This window comes from Ostrea edulis, chromosome 7 (genome assembly GCF_947568905.1).
Source record: "Ostrea edulis chromosome 7, xbOstEdul1.1, whole genome shotgun sequence".
Taxonomy (NCBI): Eukaryota; Metazoa; Mollusca; class Bivalvia; order Ostreida; family Ostreidae; genus Ostrea; species Ostrea edulis.
In genome coordinates this window covers 85,762,677-85,784,974 of record NC_079170.1, presented here as the reverse complement: position 1 = coordinate 85,784,974, position 22,298 = coordinate 85,762,677, and the positions used below count along the sequence as shown (strand labels likewise).

At 34.6% G+C, this 22,298-nt stretch overlaps 2 protein-coding genes across 9 annotated transcripts in view; one reads left to right on the top strand and one right to left on the bottom strand.

Annotated features, from left to right (window-relative positions):
* Positions 1-22,298, bottom strand: part of LOC125653998 (serine/threonine-protein phosphatase 6 regulatory ankyrin repeat subunit B-like) — a 1,068,599-nt gene that overhangs the window by 491,746 nt on the left and 554,555 nt on the right. The gene's annotated exons all lie outside the window — the stretch shown is intronic.
* LOC125657114 (isocitrate dehydrogenase [NAD] subunit gamma, mitochondrial-like) lies at positions 6-20,385 on the top strand. 8 transcript variants are annotated; one of them, XR_007363190.2, is made up of 16 exons: positions 8-111; positions 4,039-4,101; positions 4,321-4,409; positions 6,113-6,228; positions 6,585-6,642; positions 6,837-6,969; positions 8,481-8,614; positions 9,441-9,543; positions 10,233-10,379; positions 11,568-11,662; positions 12,100-12,160; positions 13,259-13,347; positions 13,858-13,905; positions 14,713-14,744; positions 15,810-15,830; positions 20,174-20,385. XR_007363190.2 is itself a non-coding variant. In XM_048887765.2 (15 exons), exons 1-13 carry the CDS (start codon positions 37-39, stop codon positions 13,895-13,897), a joined length of 1,203 nt encoding a protein of 400 aa, XP_048743722.1. In that variant the 5' UTR covers positions 6-36; the 3' UTR covers positions 13,898-13,905; positions 15,810-15,830; positions 20,174-20,385. The 8 variants fall into 8 exon arrangements, 7 of the variants coding, with proteins under 7 accessions (XP_048743722.1, XP_048743727.1, XP_048743724.1 ...); XM_048887765.2 differs by lacking the exon at positions 14,713-14,744 and having other exon boundaries at positions 6-111; XM_048887770.2 differs by lacking the exon at positions 13,858-13,905.

Sequence of the window (22,298 nt, the reverse complement as noted above, 5' to 3'; positions counted from 1 at the left end):
TGTAACACAACGCTTTTGAAGGTCAAGGTGAGAACAATGGCGGCCCCCATGCAGCGTTCAATGTTAAAGTTATTGAAATCGACTTCAGCTGGTGTGAGAAGATCTCTGAATGTAAGAGACAGTTTCAAAATATCTCATATATCGACTACAATGGTGTACTCATACAGTGATACATTTTAGTACCACACAAAGATCTCCTGGTATATGCAATTGTCAATTTCAAGGAGTTTGACAGGTTGGGAACACTTCTCCTATAGCGAGATATTCTCGCTAAAACGCGATTATCCCTCTCTAGCGAGAATAAATATATCGCGTACAACAGAGAAAAACACCCGCGGAGTACATCTTTTCGTGATTCACGTGAAAAGAAGAAAAAGTGCTAAAATGTGTGATACTTTTGCAAATATATGAATTAAGACAAAAACACTCACGATGTGTATTGGATTTCAGACTGCTTCCCTCTTACGCAGCAACTTTGGTATGCAATTTCATTACTATGTTGTCAATTTCATAGAAACAATTCGCATCATGTTGAGTGCGTGTCGCACTTATTCAGCATTGCACGGGATTTGCAATTATTTTCAATAAAGACGCCAAAACACCTGTTTATGGTAATGTTTATTTCTCGATAAAGAGGGATAATCGCGTTTTAGCGAGAATATCTCGCTATAGGGGAAGTGTTCGCAACCTGTTTGATGTAATTTCATCTTTACAACTTGCATCGTCCGTGCTTTATGTCTGCATTCTATTTGTATGCAGATATTTGGAAAGAGTAGACAGGTCTTTGGTTATAATTAGTATCAGTTGTAGTGTGGTTGTATATAAAGAAATCTAAATTTATTTTGTTCCAGCTGAATCTGTAGTTCCGTGTTCTTTGTCTGTATTCAATATGTAGCGGTCAGTTGGGTTCGATCGCCGGTGGCCAGTTAGCTCAGTTGATGGAGCACCGGACTAGACATTCAAGGGGCCCGGGTTCGGATCCCGGTCTGGTCTGTTGCATTCCCCCTCCCCTCCTGTTACCATTGGTGCCGTAGACCAGCCCCTGGAACTGACAGGTGAAAATGCCTGCCAGAGGATAAAGACACTGGGTTGACGTCTTCAGGTGTGAAGACATTCAAAGAGGGAGGCATGTTAAATGGATTCGATCACTGGTGGCCAGTTAGCTCAGTTGGTAGAGCACCTGATTAGACATTCAGGGGGCCTGGGTTAGAATTCCGGGTTGTTCTGTTGCATTTTCTCCCTTCCATTTACGAATATTTGGGGTATCTGTAAAATGGAGATTGAGACAAATCATAATGAAAGGAAATTAAACAAATCCTAGCAAAGCGAAATAAAAATCTTATGAAAGAGAACAAAACGAAACCGATTGTATAACTTAACTATGATAAAAAAATGGTAATATGGTTGAGCATCTTAAGCCCCTGTAAAAGTTGCCATATATAAATGAAATCTGTAGACCTCCCCTTCGATGTGGTCTTTCAGGTTGACTGATACATTTTTAAGCTGTCCATCATTTAGCATCAAGCATTGTGTGAAGAAGCCAGTGTCTTAGAAAATAGAAAGCAAAAACACGTTGCAACATCTAATTTTATCTCAAACTGCTGAGGTGCAAGTAATTTCAATCATGGAAGAATTATATAATACCAAATTATACGAATATAATTCAGTTAGATATATATACACCGGTAGTAAGTAGTTATTGCTTTGCAGTGAGTTTAAAGATAACACACACACTCTTTCTCTCTCTCTCTCTCTCTCTCTCTCTCTCTCTCTCTCCATATGAACATTTGCACCAATTTTTGTGTCTTTGCAATGGGGCATTGCTCATTGTGTTTGTACCTAGTTATGATCTGTTGGTCTGTGTTCTGAAGACACAGTAGAATAGTCCGGGTGTCTCACGACAGGGCAATCTTCACTACAAGCATTTGGTCGTGGTGACTATGTGGTTAAAGTGTTCACTGTTATGGTTCAAGGTATAGAAATAAGAATGACTGCTCCTGCACCAATCTTATAGCATTTAGTAGTGAGAGTCACTGATCTTTCATTTGAGGCCTTAAAACAGAGGTCCTGTGTTGTGGCAGGTGTTGGCATGAGAAAGAAACTGCCGGAGCTCCATGCAGAGATCTAAATTTCTGACACTTCACCAGGCATCTCAGTAAGAGCGAAAACTGTTGAAAGAAAACATCAAAACAAAATGTGAAGCTGGGTCAGAAAGACACTGTCATTGGAATGATACAGTTTCTTATGCATTCAATATAATCCTTTGATTTGAGTGTAGGCTTTACATTGACTCATCGACCACTACACATACCAATACTACAAACTAAAATTAATAGTACTTGGCTGTTACACTAGTTCCTTGTTCAACAAACAGCGTGTCCGTCTGATTGAAATCCATCTTCCCCAGCTGCTTGCTCTCAAGTGGTATTTATTGATCTTGAATTTGTTTGCACATCATGACTATAAAGGGGAATTAATTACATATGCAGACTCCTCTAAATGTTAACAGGTTTCATGAAGTATGCCTTCGTGAAGCATCACACATTTCATACCCTAATGTATTTTTAAAATTTTAGTTATCTCCTCTAAATGCTAACACAATTTTTGAAGTAATCGCAGTTCAACATACCCTCGTGTGTTTTCAAAAATGAACTTTATTTCTTAAGTGTAACAAAAGGAAAAGATTGGATAGGAGCCTTGCATGGACTCTATTTTGAGAAGTCAGCGCAGAAAAATCTGTTGATTATTTTTAGTAAACAGATCATGTCTACTTCAGTGTTATCGTACTGTATAGCGTGTTTTTTCTGTGGGGGTATAATTTTAGTGGTTAGATAGCTTTCTGCCAAAATTTCACTCCCCAAATATGCACCCAAATAATGCGACGCCAGTGTTTGAAAGAGAGACAACTCTTCCCTGTCCGCCAAGATTTATTCCGCCAAAATTATCAGCATACCTTTGAGCTGGGATATCACCAAATTTTAGACCCGCTGAATAAACCTGCTATTCGGTATGGCATTCCAAGTTCTTGGGAAGATCACAAACTTATTGAAAATTTCAAATTTCCTCATTTTGTCTTTTTTGCTAAACATTGTCAAATAAAAGCATATGTTGTATCAGGAAATATACAGCACACACTTGCCTACCTCTCAAACTATAAATTATACATCGTATCAGCTACAACTTTGATATGAATATGATACATGTAGACAAATGTGAGCATGATGTTTTCCAACTGAAAGCAAAATGTATTGATCATAATGTAATTTTTTAAGATATGCCATTTTCTTTTGAAACAATAATCTTGCTCAAATCTGTGACAGTTTTGTGGCTTTAGTCACTTACATTCATGATTATGTATTTTACTAAGGCATCATCTATACCTAAATATTTACTAGTCTATTTTGAAATTTAAGTGAACAATGGGGCCCTTTTTCTATCTTCCCCTTTCACATGTTGATAGCCAATATGTGCCCAAGCTTTCTGTAATGTGTGTCTCCTGGTTTTTCAGTGTGTTTTCATGCAAAGTTATGTGCTATTTGTTTGATATTTATGTGATTTACATATACATGTGTACAGTGTGTTTATATTATTTTGTTTATTATTTATATGATTTATATATACAGTATATTTATATATATATTTGTTTGATATCTATGTGATTTATATAACAATGTGTATATATATATATTTGTTTGATATCTATGTGATTTATATAACAATGTGTATATATATATATTTGTTTGATATCTATGTGATTTATATAACAATGTGTATATATATATATTTGTTTGATATCTATGTGATTTATATAACAATGTGTATATATATATATTTGTTTGATATCTATGTGATTTATATAACAATGTGTATATATATATATTTGTTTGATATCTATGTGATTTATATAACAATGTGTATATATATATATTTGTTTGATATCTATGTGATTTATATAACAATGTGTATATATATATATATATATATATATATTTGTTTGATATCTATGTGATTTATATAACAATGTGTATATATTTACAGGAATCAAGTAGAGTAACTGGAATTCTTGCTCAGAGTAAAAACTATTCAACTGAACCCCACTTTGTAAGTAAATGTTCACCATATTTATACTTCATTTGTTTGTATATGCCCATAGGAAGGTTGGGGGTAGGGGGGGTCATAATTTCTTTTAAAGCATCCACCTAGAGAACTGTATTACATGTAATGAAAATTTTGAAATCTAATGATTATTATTTTCTTGAAATTAGTAACAAAGTATCAAAAAACTGTCTGTTCCTATGCAATTTGAATTTCTTGATGCAGAGTAAATATGGAGGAAGAACGACTGTGACCGCCCTAACTGGAGACGGAGTGGGGCCAGAACTTTTGTCCTATGTCCAGGAAGTGTTCCGGTCAGTTTAGTTGTGAATCGATGTATAATAAGAAGCGATGAGAGGTTTCTTTTTGTGTTAGCTGCAGACACATGCAGACTATTAGTTATTCAGGTCCAATCGATTGTGGACGGGAATTTACCCAGGGATTTTATTCCTTATACACTGAGACTGCAAGGTGTATAGAACACATCCTGTGGTAAAACTCCGTACACCCGAGAATGGGCATTTCCTAGGTAACCAAATAAACTGGAGTCATGTCATTTTTGCAGATAATATTTGTAGGAGTTATCCCACTTTATACACATATTAATGAGGGAGAGAAAATAAGTTCTAAGGCCTATATGATTTATTTTATTTAAAGTAATTCCACCCTCCTGTGATGTCATCAGATTTTGCATAATCAATGATTTATTTAGATTAATGAATGATAGGAACATAAATTTTGTTGAAGTCTTTTCCGATAGGTATTGTAAAAAATCTTGTTAAAAATAAACTATTTCAAAAGTCTTAGTTATAGATGAATAATCAATGATACGATTTAAAATATTGATTCCAAGGGCAGTAACTCTGTTTTATTGATTTCTCTATCAAGTCTATAATGCGATAGATATTCCTTTATTTTTTACAGACATTTTGTATATTTTTGTAAAGATACAGTTTCATGAAATTGTTATGAATGCTATTATATCGTCATAACCAGTTTATATGAAACTTTGATAACGTTATTTAAGGAAAATTGCAATTTTCTGACGGTGATATATGATTCTGTTTATGTACATCTCACATCTTAAAAAGTGTGATGACCTATGTATTTTATTTGATAATTTGTTAGTTTTAACTCTAATGAATGGAGATAAATACAGTTTTTAAACTTGTATCAGATAAAACTGCGAGTACGGAGTTACCTTAAATGAAATTTATACTAGTAATTTTATTGAGTGTGTTATGATAATACTTAGAAGTTTGGAATTATGATTATCATGTTGTTTATTTACTCTGTTTGCGTATTTTTAATTGTGTGTAGAGAGACAATGTATTGTGACATCACATTATTTACCCCCAGCTTTAACAGGGTGTATGGAAATTTACACCTGGCTTGTTAACCAACCAAAACTCATCTTACAAGTTCCATAGGGAATTATAATGTTTCTTAACTGAGTTATACTTTACTAAACATATGTGTCATTATCATCACAACTAGAGATGTAGTGAAAATACTTTTATAGTACACGTACATTGCCTAGTCCATTGTGTATTTGCATGATTGTTTGTTGATCTTTTTGTACAAGAATTTCGCCACATTTCTAGTCGTTTAGGATTGCTACCTTGCATGAAAATATCGTTTCACATTGATTGTAAAGGGTCAAGGTCACAAGCTGAGAACTTTAAAATCATACGTGTTTGTTTGATTTTATGTGGCTGCTATTATTTTTTGATATTAAAGTTCAAAGGATAAGGTCACTGGAGGAAAAATTCAAAGTCAACTGCACTTGTGTACAAGAATTGAGCCACATCGATATCAGAATTACATGTATATGAAACATGCAGGACATCTGTAATGTTGTATAAAGATCGGGTTCATGTTCATTTCAAACTGAAATTTAAAAGGTCAATGTTGCAGTAGAGCAGATGTCGGTAATGTCATCACGTTGTATAATTACATGTACATTTGTGGATTTAAGATTTAAAGTTTTTCATTCTCCTGTTTTGATTTCTGACAGACATGCAGGTGCCCCAGTGGACTTTGAGTCCTTGGAAATAAGTGGTAATACGAGTGATGAAAATATGTTACGCAGCGCTATCCTGTCTGTGCAGCGTAACGGCATAGCTCTGAAAGGTACACAATACGTGAATGTAGGAAGACAATGCAGAATTATAGGAGAAAAAAATTATATACCTGTAATCAGTTTTTAATCAATGCTTAGGTCAATATCTACCACACATTTTTAGTTTTTGGGAAAAAAGACAAACAAGTTGAAATTTATTAAAATTCTTTTAATCTTGGAAACACAGGTAAAATGATGTTTTCTTATGGAAACATATAATGAAAAAAATGATGCTTTATATCAAATGAATACAAATAAGGCAGAAGTATGCTAAATTGATTTTGAATTTTAAAGGTTTGATACCCAATCATTAATCGTTGGTACATGTATTTGAAAATATATCTTAATGAGACACATTTTATTGTAGGAAATATAGAGAGCAAGTTCGATGAGCCAGGATTTCAGTCCATGAATGTGGAGTTAAGGTATATCTCAAAAAATTTATACTCAGTCGTAAGCACATGCATTGTTAAGCAATGATATCTGTTTAAAAAATCTTTCACTTTATATATAATTCACAAGTAATCATTACAGTAAATCCGCATTTAAAATTTTTTTGAAAAATTGTGACAGTCATACCAAATTTCATGACGTGAAACATTTGTTTGAATTTGTACAGGACCCAGTTGGAGCTGTTTGCCAGTATTGTGTGGTGTAAATCTATCCCTGGGGTCCACACACGACATCTGGGTCTAGACATCATCTTAATACGCGAGAACACGGAGGGAGAATACTCAAATCTGGAGTACGAGGTAAGGGCCCTCAGTCGAGGTATCACAGTGAGGAGGTGTCTGTGAATCTGGAGAACACCATAAGGGCTTTCAATCGAGGTTTCACAGTGAGGAAGTGTCTGTGAATCTGGGGTGCGTTTTACAAAAGAACTTACGACCAATTTTACATGCAGGAATTTACCAGTTTATTGTAAGATCATTCACTCCAAACGCAAATTTTTTTAACAAAAATGTTGAAAATTAAGCCTTAGAAAAGTTTTACCTCATTCATTGATACAAAGTAATAACTGTGTAATAGAATGTAAGACTTGTGACTTTGTCGTAAGTTGTTTTCTAAAACGGGCCCCTGGAGAACAAGTTAAGGGTCCTCGGTCGAGGTGTCACAGTGAGGTATCTGTGAATCTGGAGAAGAAGATAAATATCCACAGTCGAGGTGTCACAGTGAGGTGTCTGTGAATCTGGAGAACAAGATAAATATCCACAGTCGAGGTGTCACAGTGAGGTATCTGTGAATCTGGAGAAGAAGATAAATATCCACAGTCGAGGTGTCACAGTGAGGTGTCTGTGAATCTGGAGAACAAGATAAATATCCACAGTCGAGGTGTCACAGTGAGGTGTCTGTGAATCTGGAGAACAAGATAAATATCCACAGTCGAGGTGTCACAGTGATGAGGAGTCTGTGGAGAGTTAGGAATAAAGAGAGAGCATGTTTACAGATTGGAGAGTTGATGAATAAAGAGAGAGCATGTTTACAGATTGGAGAGTTGATGAATAAAGAGAGAGCATGTTTACAGGTTGGAGAGTTGATGGATAAAGAGAGAGCATGTTTACAGATTGGAATTGTAAGTGTGACTTGGTTGTTTCTGTTGACCACAGTGTGGATGCCGCAGGATGCCTGATTTTGTAGATCCCAATTTTTACCCGGAGAGCTACAGTTCTGCAGTGATCATTAAGAGTAACCATGATTATTAAATTAATTTGTCTCAAACAGAAGCTAGAGTAAAGTTCTCTAGCAATGCACTGCATGACATACTGGAAGTCACATTGTATTTGCGAGAACAATATTTATGTGCAATTTCATCAACTCTCCAATCTGTAAACATGCTCTCTCTTTATTCATCAACTCTCCAATCTGTAAACATGCTCTCTCTTTATTCCTCAACTCTCTAATCTGTAATCAAATAAACTCTTACATATGGAAAACGTAAGCAATAAAATTAATCAGGATTCGCGAAAGTTATGTCTGATGAATAAATACTTTATTCTTTCCACGCAAAAATGTCTTTCGAAATACTAGTGATCTACAGTTAAAGGTGGAGTATCTACCAAAGTCATATTTGCAAATTATTACCAAAGTGACTAAATCAGATTTACTTAAAAATAACCACTGACATAAAAATTTGATACTTCTGGAAACCTTTTGTAGTAAGTTTGACTTAAAGAGAATTTTTCCAGGTATATACATGTCATGTAGTCTATACATTTGATAAGTAGACCATCAGTTCACAGAATTTTGATTTTGATTTTTGCAGATTGTACCTGGATGTATAGAAAATCTGAAGATCATAACAGAAGCTAAGTCATCCAAGATCGCAAAGTATGCTTTTGAATTTGCCAAGAAGCATGGAAGAAAGAAGATCACTGCAATACACAAAGCAAACATAATGCAAGATAATCTTTCTCACTGTCTGTAAATCTGTCTATCTGTCTCACTGTCTGTAAATCTGTCTGTCTGTCTCACTGTCTGTACATCTGTCTGTCTGTCTCACTGTCTGTAAATCTGTCTGTCTGTCTCACTGTCTGTACATCTGTCTGTCTGTCTCACTGTCTGTAAATCTGTCTGTCTGTCTGTCTCACTGTCTGTAAATCTGTCTGTCTGTCTGTCTCACTGTCTGTAAATCTGTCTGTCTGTCTCACTCTGTAAATCTGTCTGTCTCTCTCACTGTCTGTACATCTGTCTGTCTGTCTCACTGTCTGTACATCTGTCTGTCTGTCTCACTGTCTGTAAATCTGTCTGTCTTTCTCACTGTCTGTACATCTGTCTGTCTGTCTCACTGTCTGTAAATCTGTCTGTCTCTCTCACTGTCTGTAAATCTGTCTGTCTGTCTCACTGTCTGTACATCTGTCTGTCTGTCTCACTGTCTGTAAATCTGTCTGTCTGTCTCACTGTCTGTACATCTGTCTGTCTGTCTCACTGTCTGTCTCTCTCTCTCACTGTCTCTCTGTCTGTCTCTCTCTCTCACTGTCTCTCTGTCTGTCTCTCTGTCTCTCTGTCTGTCTCTCTCTCTCACTGTCTCTCTGTCTGTCTCTCTGTCTCTTTCTCTCTGTGTGTCTGTCTCTCTCTCTCTCTGTCCCTCTCTATCACATAAAGAAGAATCCCCTTAATAATTTGTACTTGTTCTCCGTTCACTGCATGCAACTAACTACTCTGTTTTGTTTCAATGAAATACTCTGCTCTGCAAATGATTCATCTTGAATTTTCATGCTTGCAGGAAATTAGGAGATGGACTATTTTTAGAATCCTGTAGAAAAGTGGCGTCCCAGTATCCAGACATAGAATTCAACGACATGATTGTGGACAATGCCAGCATGCAGGTAATAGTATGTTACCAAGGTTACAGGTATTTTAAGGCATTGAAAAAATTCAACAGAATTCACTAAGAATACAGTTGAGCAGTATTTTTCAATAGAATTTTCCAGACAGTGCACACAAGTCTTATAGTGAGTTTTTTTTTTCTGCGGGTCTAAAATTTGGCGATTTACTGGCTCAAAGGTATGCTAATAATTTTAGTGGATTAAATATTGGCAAAGAAGGAAGAGTTATCTATCTTGCAAATACTGAAGTCACGATTAGGCACATATTTGGCGAGTGAAATTTTGGCGGGGAAAGCTATCTATCCGCTAAAATAGACCAAATTTATCACCACGCGGAAAATCCCACTGTACGATGTATACACATCCACGCACATATATATTTTTGATATTTTTCTACATCATATTTTGTGTAGATGGTCTCCAGGCCTGAACAGTTCAATGTTCCAGTGATGAATTTGCTTTCTGTATTATATTTTGTGTAGATGGTCTCCAGGCCTGAACTGTTCGATGTTCTAGTGATGAATTTGTTTTCTGTATTATATTTTGTGTAGATGGTCTCCAGGCCTGAACAGTTCGATGTTCTAGTGATGAATTTGCTTTCTGTATTATATTTTGTGTAGATGGTCTCCAGGCCTGAACAGTTCAATGTTCTAGTGATGAATTTGTTTTCTGTATTATATTTTGTGTAGATGGTCTCCAGGCCTGAACAGTTCGATGTTCTAGTGATGCCGAATCTCTATGGTAACATTCTGAGTAACATCACGGCAGGGCTAGTGGGAGGTCCGGGGGTCGCGTCGGGGATGAACATCGGAGATGAGTATGCAGTGTTTGAAATGGTAAGCACGCCTCTGACGACATGGGCAGTCTAGTGGACAAACATGGTGCAGTAACATTAGAGAGGTTTCACAAATGAAGGTGTATTTGTATGTACGTGTTAGCTTCACATTTGCATACGCATTCCCTTTCATATTATATAAGAGAGCAGTTTGTAGAAAAAAATTCCAAGTTCATGTACTAAATGCGTAAAATTCGTCAATGAAAATATAGAACCCATGAAGTATGTAGATCGACGTTATCCTTCAGTTTACATAATGCTAGAAAATCCATTTATTAAATTTATTCTGTTAGGTATCGGCTACAAGTAACTACTTGTGTGTAATCAATGATCTACAAGTTTGATGTGATGTGTAACAAGCAACAAAACAGATGATGTAGAACACAAACCTCCGTGGGGATTTCCCCTGTACACATACAATACTTGTATAACTTCCACGGGGATTTCCCCATTACATGTACAAGTATGTGTATAACTTTCGTGGGGATTTCCCCTGTACACGTGCAAGCACTCGTATACAATTATTTGTGAAACCTCGAGTGGTTTATGAGCATCATACATACCTGTAATGGAAACGGATCTGACTCTTCTCTTTGTTAGCTGCCATGTGATGCACTACGATTGATTTTTGAAAACTTTCATATAACAGAACATCACATGTCTATCAATATTTAATGTCTTACCTTATAATGGTTATATACAGTAATGAAAGAATATGTCTTATAATGGTTATTTAGAGTAACTGAAAGAATAAGCTTATTATAAGGTATGGCATAATTTTAGTTAGTGTATATTATCCATAAATATTGTTAATAGGTACATGATTGCTGCTGCATATGTTCAAAACTCAGAAAGCCTTCATCACTTTTTGATCCTATACAGAATTGTTTGCTGCTCTTTACATCATTTCTGTGTACAAAATACTGTAGATTCCTAAATATACATGAGCAATTTATTATCATATAATTTTGGGAGATGCATCACTCGCAAAATAAAATTACTCGCTTGTATTTTTATATTGTTGAAATTGGCATTAAAACTTGCTGATCAATAGACCACTTGCAAATTCATGATCACGCGATTTGATATCCATGAGGCATTTCGCAATATTCAGTGCTCGCGTAAAATAAGAAATCTACAGTACCCTTCGCAGAGAAGTCAACACTAATGTGTAAAATTTCTCCAACAGGGAACGAGGAGTTCTGGTCGCAGTATGAAGGGGAAAAATATCGCTAATCCCACAGGGATGCTCCTAGCCAGCTGTGATATGCTGGATTATATAGGGTAACAATCCAAACATCACTATCACATCAATCCAACAAAGATGTACTTAGTCAGCTGATTATATAGGGCAACAGTCGAAACATCACTATTACATCAATCCAACAAAGATGTACTTAGTCAGCTGATTATATAGGGCAACAGTCGAAACATCACTATTACATCAATCCAACAAAGATGTACTTAGTCAGCTGTGATGTGCTGGATTATATTACACTACAGTTGTGATCAACACAGCATTTATTAATGTATTGCACTCTTAAACAAAAATTTCTTCAATGACTTTTTCCTCCCCAAAATGAGAGTCTAATAACAATGATGTCCGCAAAGATTAATGGATTTTATGAAACAAAATATTTCATACTTACTATATACATGTATAATGAACTTTATGCACTGAATGCTAAAGGATTTGATGCTGAACTTTTTTCTTTTTGTAGATATAAACACCACGGGAACTTGATCAGAGAGTCGGTGATGAAGGTGCTATCAGAGGACAGGGTAAGATCACGTTATGCTGGAGTGTATAAAGCAACTATTTCTCCGTATTGTAGGGCTAAGACTTAAAGGGACACTGTCTTTGGCCTGTCTCTGAATGCAAGATTTCAAATATACCAGACAGTAACTTTAAATTCTATTAAGGAGGTATACTACACCAGAGAAATTTGATGTGGATGAAAAGTGGAGGATATGTACAACAATATTTTGAGATTGAAAACTTTCAACTTTACTATATTTCGTCAAAAAATGCAGATTTTGTAGAAAGTAATCGGAAAAAAATTGAAAACCCCTGCTAGACTCTAACCTGCGATCTACAGATCACCGGTCAGCACGTTAACCAACTGAGCTACCCAGCTAGGCAATCAAATCTAAAAGGAATAAAAAAATATTACTGATATCTATCTATATTTTCATCCATGTTTTAAAAGAAAGTCAGTCATGAAGATGTAGTACATCACCTTAATTAGGGCCATTCCATATGGCAAGTGCTGAATAGTAATCACTCTGTCCGTCCATCCGTCCGTCCGCCCATCAGCACGTTGTATGGCATGCAATAACATTAGCTGCCAAGAGAAGATTTTCTTAATACGTAAAGACTTTAGTTAGGCAGAGGAAGACCCCTTTTGATGTTTTGTCCTTACAGAGTTATGGGACTTAGCATTTAGATTATAGCAATTTCTATGGCACACAACAACTTGAGGTGACTTGAAAAGACTTTCATAAAATTTAAAGGTAATGCTTAAATTAGGATCTGAACTTCAGATATATCGGTTTTGTCATTACGGGGGACTTTTTAAAAAATATTGATTACATAAAAGCACTTTTTATAGCACACAATATCTTTGAGTCAAGAAAAAAAAAATAGGGATGGATGTACCAACTCTGCTGATTCAACTACTGGACAAGATGGTTCAGTGGTAGAGTACTGTATTCAATGTGGGGCCCTTTCTGACTTGTCAGTTTTGGAATTGTCACGAAAAGTCAAACGTTAGCTGTAGCTGTTGTATTGTATCTACAGTACTGTTGTAAAGCTTCCATGTTGCAAGTCTAATTTAAACACAAATAATTTTTGTAAAATAAATAATTTTTGCCATGTAGATTCAGACCCCGGATTTAGGAGGCCATGCAACAACATTAGAAGTTGTACAAGCCATTATAGAGGACATCAAACCAAAGACATCCAGTTGGTGAGTACTCGTGCACCGGAGTATTGTGACAAAACAGTTTTGTCCTGATTTTATTTTTGTGAAATTCAATACATGTCATTCTTCCTACATATTTTGAAGGAATAACTTTTCTAAGTGCCTGCTTTAAATCCAAAAGCCTTTAATTCATCAGAATCTGACTTGGATTTCTCGAAAAATCTCAAACTTGTTTAAGTTTTCTCTTACTTGAGCAATCAAAAGAGTAAGTACATTTAGAGAAATCCAGGCCTTATATGTATACATGTATATGAATTCCAGGTTATTTGAATTCAAATGTTTAATTTTTTGCTTTTATTGCTTTTAATATTGAATAATTTTTTTTATATATACCTGCAAAGCTTCTATAAACTAAAAGATAGAATATGAAAATTCAAATAAGAACTGGTTGAATTATTTCAGACCTTGCATGTGTGCTTCTCTAGGACAAGAAAAGCGTAGCACCTTATCGTTATTAACAGTCTTGATTAGTCGTTAATGCTTCGTTTTCCTCAGGAGTTCTACTGCGGCACAAAATACATACAGCCTCCGATGAGGACCGGGGTACGATGAGTATAGAGCAGCCATCTCCTCTTGCACTTTACTCTCCTGGCTTTGGGTCCTCGCCATTAACTCGCTAGAAATTGGTTTTTATTTATTTCTGCTCTAATATGTGTAGTCCTGTTTTCAGCAGCAGTGGCAGTTTAGCTATATATACCTTTCTGTAGCATAACTGTGGCAAGTTTAGCTATATATACCTTTCTGTAGCATAACTGTGACAAGTTTGCAGAGTGAGCTAGCTATCATATGTGGACATACATGTGGAGTATACAGGCATGTTATTATATATCATTGTGGGTTTGAGCAATGCAAAATCAGCACAGCTGGGCTGACATAATATTTTCTGATGTAAATTTAACATTGACCAATTCAAGCATGTTTCGGTAAGCAGGTACTGTATATCAACTTTTATATGCGTGCGAGAAAATTTCATGAGGTTTGCGAGAATCTCATCGTTGTGAATATTTCTCATCGCGAAGCATTCCTTCAATGTTTGTCATAGGCTCAAAAAAAAAAAAGCTAGATCGCAAAAATTACTCACCGCAAACGAGTTTACCACAGGTGAATCGTGAAATAAAGAAGCCGCAAATAAATGTTGGTTTACAGTATCATAATATAATGTGTATTGTCTTCTGCATTATGTACAGTGACTAAATAGGATGTATTACTACAAGAAAATGGTCCTTAATTTAACATAACTATAACCTGAACCAAGATATGTTATAATTTGCTGTTAAATTCATTCCTTAATTGTTATAGTATTTTGTTTGGTATTTAGAGACATAATTGTTACGTTATTTTGAATTTAAGGTCAGTTTAAAACGCCATGGCCCTATAGGATAGTAAGTTGAATATGACACTTCTAATACACGATTGTATCACTATGGGATAGTAAGTTGAATATGACACTTCTAATACACGATTGTATCTCTATAGGATAGTAAGTTGAATATGACACTTCTAATACATGATTGTATCTCTTGATAATAGTCAGTGTTTATTAATCATTAAGACCTGTATCCACTCACAGTTTGCCATATCCATTGGAACATTAACTAATAAGACTGGTGTTTTGTGTGAAGAGTAATGTATGATGTACTAACACACCGTAAACACACCACTCCTTAGGTTGTACTCAGATTGTACTTAGATTTTACTTAGATTGTACTCAGATTTTACTTAGATTGTACTTAGATTTTACTTAGATTGTACTCAGATTGCATATCTGTCATATCTCTTCATTTCTTTCTATGAGCTATGTAGTATCAGAAATCAAAAAGGCATATTCCAAGTCCATTGCATTTCATGAAAACGTGTATCAATTGCATTTGCTTTCTCCCAGCTGTATATATACACATAAGACACTGCAAGAGAAGAACTCATCTAATATTATGATATATTACTTAAATGAGAATCTGAAGTACATGCATAGTATGCAGTGTTTATGAGTAAAATTTTATGAATTACAAAGTGAATATTGTAACAAATAGTAATCTGCTTTTTCCTTTTAGACTACATACTGTGGGGGTGTTTTTATTCGTGGGGGTTCAATTTTCGTGGATTGTGTAGACAGGAGAAAAGGAAACTTCCCTCCCTCTCCCCAATTTACAATTCCAACACATTTCTCACAAGTAAGGGGGAAAACTTATAAAAATAAAGAACTTCCGCAGTATTGATAAATTCCTGAAATATTTGCCCACGATAGAGTAAAAAAAAAAAATCAGTTATCCACGAAAATTAGTCCACTGTGAAAATAAGCGATCCCATACAAGTGTTCACTAACTTTCACCTGTAACATCTGCTACACATACCTTTCTAGGATATACGCCGAATTAAATGTTTGAGTTCACTGAAATGATGTTATACTAATGGCGATGTGTTTTTTTGTTTTTGTTAATGTCTGACAGGCTGCATGAATAGACGAGATGGTGAGTTTCCCTCATATATCATCAATGTGCATGGCTATTTGAAGAAAAAAACATTTTACTGCTCATGCATTTTCAGAAGTCACAATAAAATCAAATTATCTGTAATACTAATCTGGTTTAGGCACAATTAATTTAACTGAGAAAAGGCCATGCAAAAAAGATCAAGCATACGTAACACAAAATGTTGTTGCTTTTGCTATGCATGATTAAAAAATTATAACAAAGTTTGCTGATCAATGGAAAAGTCGAGAAAAAAAAAAACCCAACTAGATATCACATTAATGTAATTTCTTGTGAGAGGGTTATTTATGCACACGTGATTTCTTGTGGGAAGGTTATTTATGTACAGTGATTTCTTGTGAGAGGGTTATTTATGCACACATGATTTCTCGTGAGAGGGTTATTTATGTACAGTGATTTCTCGTGAGAGGGTTATTTATGTACATGTTTATACCTCGGATGACTTCGCAGGCAACACGTGTTCCTTGAAGGTACAATTTCATCACCTTAGAAGGTACCACACGCAATGCTTATTTAAAGCGTATCTGTTCAATGTTCACAACCAGGAAAATTCGTTTATTTCTAAAACATTTAAACTAGGTCTTCAGTACCCATTGCCTATCGTAGGAGGCGACTAAATGAGGCGGTCCATCGGATGAGATCGCAAAAACTGAGGCCCAGTGTCACAGCAGGTGTGGCACGATAAAGACCAATGCCGTGAGCGCCGAGCATAGACCTAAAATTTTGCAGCTGTTCATCGGCAATGGTCTCCAAATGAGTGAAAAATTCTCGAGCGGAACGTTAAACAATATACAACCAAGAATTTATAGTAACTTCAAATGATATTTTAGCCAAGGATGTCGTCAAACACGTCATGAAATTTACAAGAAAGGGTGACAGGTCCTACTAGTGGGTGCTCCTAGTAGGATTGACGGTAGACTTTGATTTGGTGTTAAGAGCATTGTCTCCTTAACAACTCACCGCGAATCATATCCTCATTGAACTATCTTTAAAACTTAGTCACATAATCGTACTTGAAATACTTTTTAATGTACTTTTACTGTCATGAAGTACTTTAAAATCTTATGTAATCTTTTAAAAATGTACATGGAGTGATGGAGGAAAGACCCACATAGTAAAATGCACATCTCTCTCTCTCTCTCTCTCTCTCTCTCTCTCGTTTTACAATATACACATTGCTATATTCCTGAAAATTTGTTGTGTTTGCACCCCTCCCCACTTTCTAATTTGCCCGTACATTTACACATTTTACAACGCCTACCTCGTTATATTTTTTCTAGGGATTGAATTTTAATATAAAACACTGGTACTTTCAGTTGTTGCATGCAATTAAAACACTACGGAGCCTCGAGTAAAGTTAAAAATTCAAAAGTAATAGTAATATGAGATGAATCGATCGTATATTTTATCTCAAAAATTTCAGTGGTAAATATTATATTCAAAGTATATTACATATTATATGCAAAGTACAGAATTTCATTTTGTTGAAACAAATGTCACTGTGACAATGTTTGTTTTGCGTCCCTTTGAGAATTTTTCACTCATATTTAAACGTCACCAGCTGTAGATGAAGTACCACAAATTTAGACGTATGCTTAGCGCTTGCGGCTGTAGCAGTGAGGGCTCTGTATTGTTTCAACGCCTGTCCTGACAAAGGACCTCCGTTTGCAAGTTCATATCCGAAAGACCGGTGATTCTCGCTTCTAAATGCTAAGCGTTTAGTCTCATTAGCGAAGGAGCAATCATTACGTATATGTTTACGCCTTAGGTTTAGGCCTAGGACTAGTTGGGATTCATTCTCACGTAGCTAAAATTCTGAAATTGTTATTCTCACTTTAATAGCTAAAACTGTGATTTTCACACCTGAGTGGTCCCTGGGTATAGTCTGTTTTAGACTAACTTTCCTGTAATTATCAGTCAGGCCTATGGAAGCAAATCATATACATGTACATATCACAGGCACTCAATGTTTTAAATATCTATAATTTAAAAAAATGTCTTTCTGTAAACACAATATTCACAGGCACTCGACGTTTTAAATATCTATAATTAAAAAATTGTCTTTCTGTAAACATGATATTCATTATGTTTACAGGAAGACAATTTTTTTTATTTATAGATATTTAAAACGTCGAGTGCCTGTGATACATATATATTATAAGTATACCTTTATTGTTTAAGACATAATTATACATCTTATCAATATATCAAAAAGAGGAAATACAGGCAGTTAGACACACGAATTCAGCAACTTAAGGAAAGATTTCGCTGGGGTGAAATCCAAGTGATGGACTATGCAGATGCCGCATCTCATCTCATTCATTTATTTCAAAAATATTTTTATTCATGTATAGTTGTATATATAGGAAATACATATATAAATAGGATTAGGCAGCAGGCACAATGCCTATATAAGCCCTCTCCATAGGTCAAAGGTCAGTTATGACAGAATAAAATTAATATAGTACATGAAAATATAACAAAATGATTGAAGAAAAAGAAATTTACAAATAAGAGAAAAAAATTAAACAATAATAAAAAGGGAGGATATGACTATGTGCCGGTTAAGATAAGAATGTAACAATTAATACATACGTTTTGGATTCAGAATATGTTTAGCTATACAGTGAACTACATACATTTTGCACAAGAATATCAAATACTGAATCTTCGACTTTTTTCAATGAAGGAATGAACTGTATCAAATATTTTTGAATTAGTACTAAAAGATTCGCCATTGACACCATTTAACAATATTTCAACTGTAACAGGAATATCAATAAGTGAACTGAAGTTATTCAAGTGCACATCTCTTTGTACATTGTAATATGAAGAAGTGGTAACTATCCTCACATGAATTACCACAAAGATTACAAGAGGGATTACTAATGAGACAATGGTTGAAGAGATGCGCATCTGTAGATTCTGTTTCGTACAGCCTCTAATAGAGTTGTTCATAAATGGTTTATCCTTGGGTCGTATTGTAACAGGTTTATTTTTAAAGGTATATGTAAATCAATATGATTGTTTATTACATTCATAAAGTTTGAGTATATACCATTGATATTGTCACTGTCAAATACACAATTATCCCAGTTAACATTAGCAAGGTCCTGATTAAGTTTTTCATAATATCTTATGACCCTTTTATATGCATATCCGTTGTGAGTTTGGAAGGTTAAATCAACACTTATAGGACAATGGGTGCTACAGAATGGGACAGATATACATGTATTTTGGACCAGATTTTTATGATTAGTAATAATAAGATCTATGCATGTACCATTTATTGTTGTAAAATTTGTTTCCTCAGTAATTCAATTATAAAGTTCATACCTATGAAGTATTTGTTTAAAAGTTTTTGTATCAGGACCATTTTGTAGCATATTGATGTTAAAATCACCTGTCAAAAACAATGGTAGGTTGGTAGCAATAGTTTTTTCTAAACTAGCAGAAAGAAAGTACAATAATGAACTCTTGAGCTTGGTGGTCTATATATGACACAACAAGAAACTTCTTATTCCAAGGTTGTATATCTGCCCCTGCAGTCTCTATATTGGGGTCATTCATTTAGACTGATGTGTTCCTTTTTATGTACATGCAATTCGTTATGTGTTTCATCATTATCTTTTGAAACGGAATTTTACTGCCCAATTTTAAATATTAAAAACCAAGCTGTGATTAGTATTCTTTATTGTCCTTGAGTTATACAACTCATCGGAATACATCTAGTACATGTATATACACACTATATCTAATTGTATAAGATCAACAACAGGTGAGTGGACACTCCGACAGGAGAAGATAGTAGGAGAAGAAATTACAAATATAAGATAATATACATGTAATCACATTATGAGATGCATGTGTTATTAGAAAAATACTATAATTATATTATTGACTTACAATGCTACATATAAACTTCGTATTTTCACAGCTTGTACTAAGAATTTTCCCAGGTTTATTACTTAACTAATTTAAAAACACTTGGTTTTGTGTAATAAAAACCCTTAATATATTTCTTTCTCAAATCGTTGTAAAATCGATATTTCAGGATAAAACGAAACTCATCTTCTTGTGATGTGTTACAAAACAGACTATAGGTTACCTGTAATTATTTTCCTTTGTTCTTTGACACCCTTACCTGTGCACCATATCTGTCTAGCTAAAACCAGTCACCCGTACAGATTTCAGAATTTTAGCTAAGTGGGTCACGAAGCAAACGCTCTACCACTGAGCTACCACGATTGTAATATAATTATGTAAATATTCTTTGTTTTATAGACTGTGATAATGATATATGTTATTTTTTTTTTTTATAGAACATGAAGAAGATCAGAGACAGATGAAGCTGTAAGACGCCCAAGAGAAGTCGGTGGAGTTTCTAGACAACTTTATTATGTGTTATATTTATTGAGTGTATCGCAGTAAATTTATGTCTATTGTTTAAATCCATGTTATAGTTGCTAAGTATGTATGTTTTACGTAATGTAGATGATGTTTTATTGACGGAGTTAAAATAGAAACAATACAAGTCCGAGTCTTTTTGTTTTGAAAACTTCCCGTCATGGAATGGTGTATAATGTACACTGCAGAGAGATTTGATCCTACAGTGTCCAGCAGATAGTGAAATAAGGGTATAACAGAGGAGTATTAACCAGCAGATAGTGAAATAAGGGTATAACAGAGGAGTATTGTCCAGCAGATAGTGAAATAAGGGTATAACAGAGGAGTATTAACCAGCAGATAGTGAAATAAGGGTATAACAGAGGAGTATTGTCCAGCAGATAGTGAAATAAGGGTATAACAGAGGAGTATTAACCAACAAGGTATTAAATGTCCTCATTCTAATAAGATAAGTGTACAATAGTTAAATATGAACCTCCATAATGTCAAATGTGATCATCATGATAAAGATATCTGTAACAGAGAAAAACGTACCCCAGACTAAGAAATGCACTCACCCTGAAAAACTATATAAAACTACTTGTACAACAGAGAAGTGTGAACCTGCAAAATGTCATGTTCTAACTATGATAAGGCAACAGTTTTTTTAATTTATTGGTTTACGGATTTTAAAAATAAAATTTAGGGTCGGTCGGGAGAAAAAAAAAAAAATAAACATTATTAATATCTATCGTTGTTTTATTTTCAACAAATCATTAACATTATTTCGTGAATACAAATAAACAAAACATGTATTTCAAAAATATTAGATAAAAAATTCTTTAGAGTGACAAGTACATTATGAATTTTGAAAAAAAAAATGCAATTTCAAATTCAGTGTATAACTATTACATGTATCTATGTTACACTTTGGAAAAACATAAGCCGAGAATGTGTAAGGTCATATCTCTTCGATGTATCCAGTATTTATATAATGTTCAGTAATTTTGCTACATATATGCTCAATAAAGATTTCACATTTACAAATTGTAAACATAAAGAAAAAACAATAATATAAGCACTATTACAATTGTATGTAGTAATTCCATTTTTAATTTCAGAATGTTTATACCCCTATAAAATAATTTTAACCCCATTTCCCCCACATAGACATGCCCATGGAATTATCTACTATCTTTTTGAAAGAAATGTTTTTTGTTTTTCATTTTTATTTGCTACTCAAATTCTTTCCACAACTACACAAGGTATACTAATTTACGAGAAATATGCATACCTATCTGAGTTTTATCTGGTCATATTTTTTTTTTTTTTTTTTTTTTACATGCGTTCATTATAATATCAAAAGCATCTAACAATTTCTCACACTGTTCTATTCCCTGTTCGGATTTTTGACGGCAGAGATGCACGTACATGTATTCAAATACATTTATTATGACATGTACTTCTGTGGTATAAAGTCACTAGTTAGAATAATCTGTGTCTCGGTACAGGCCCTCACCACACTCAAACCGGGTCCGTAGGACAATATCACTTTAATTAACGATAGAACATCCAATCTAGTAAAGTCGCTAACAACTGTACCTTCCTCTCATCTTTATCGCAATTCACCTTTGAATTAGAACGCTTTGGCCGATATAGTATTGCGTTGTGTGACGACACAATTGAATCTGTTTGTAATACAATTGTGAAATGCAACAGAAACTCTCATTGGTCCATATGTATAAGTCCGCCCAAATTCGCTTATACGGGAGTAGTCAGCATTTGAAAACATGACGGCCAGATGCTAAATGAAAAAAAAAAAACTTCAAAGGAAGAAAGAGAAAAAGTTGTATTCTTGTGTTGTTGTCTAATAAATTTAATATAAAAAAAATCCTAAGATATTTTTCTACTATACTTGTGTCCAAACATACCTTCAAATAATTATTAAAGCCCCATACGACCCAAAAACTCGATCACAGCTTTTGATGATTTCGTTCGTAGACGTAGTCATGTTAGGTAGCCAATCAATTCGAATCCCGGTTCATTTCCATATTGGCACAA

Excerpts from the sequence above, each read along its gene's own strand:
- LOC125657114 (XM_048887765.2), top strand. The coding sequence starts at position 37 with ATGGCGGCCCCCATGCAGCGTTCAATGTTAAAGTTATTGAAATCGACT. Across the intron at positions 4,410-6,112 it reads TATGTCCAGGAAGTGTTCCG|ACATGCAGGTGCCCCAGTGG; the intron begins GTCAGTTTAGTT and ends GATTTCTGACAG. Across the intron at positions 12,161-13,258 it reads AGGTGCTATCAGAGGACAGG|ATTCAGACCCCGGATTTAGG; the intron begins GTAAGATCACGT and ends TTTGCCATGTAG.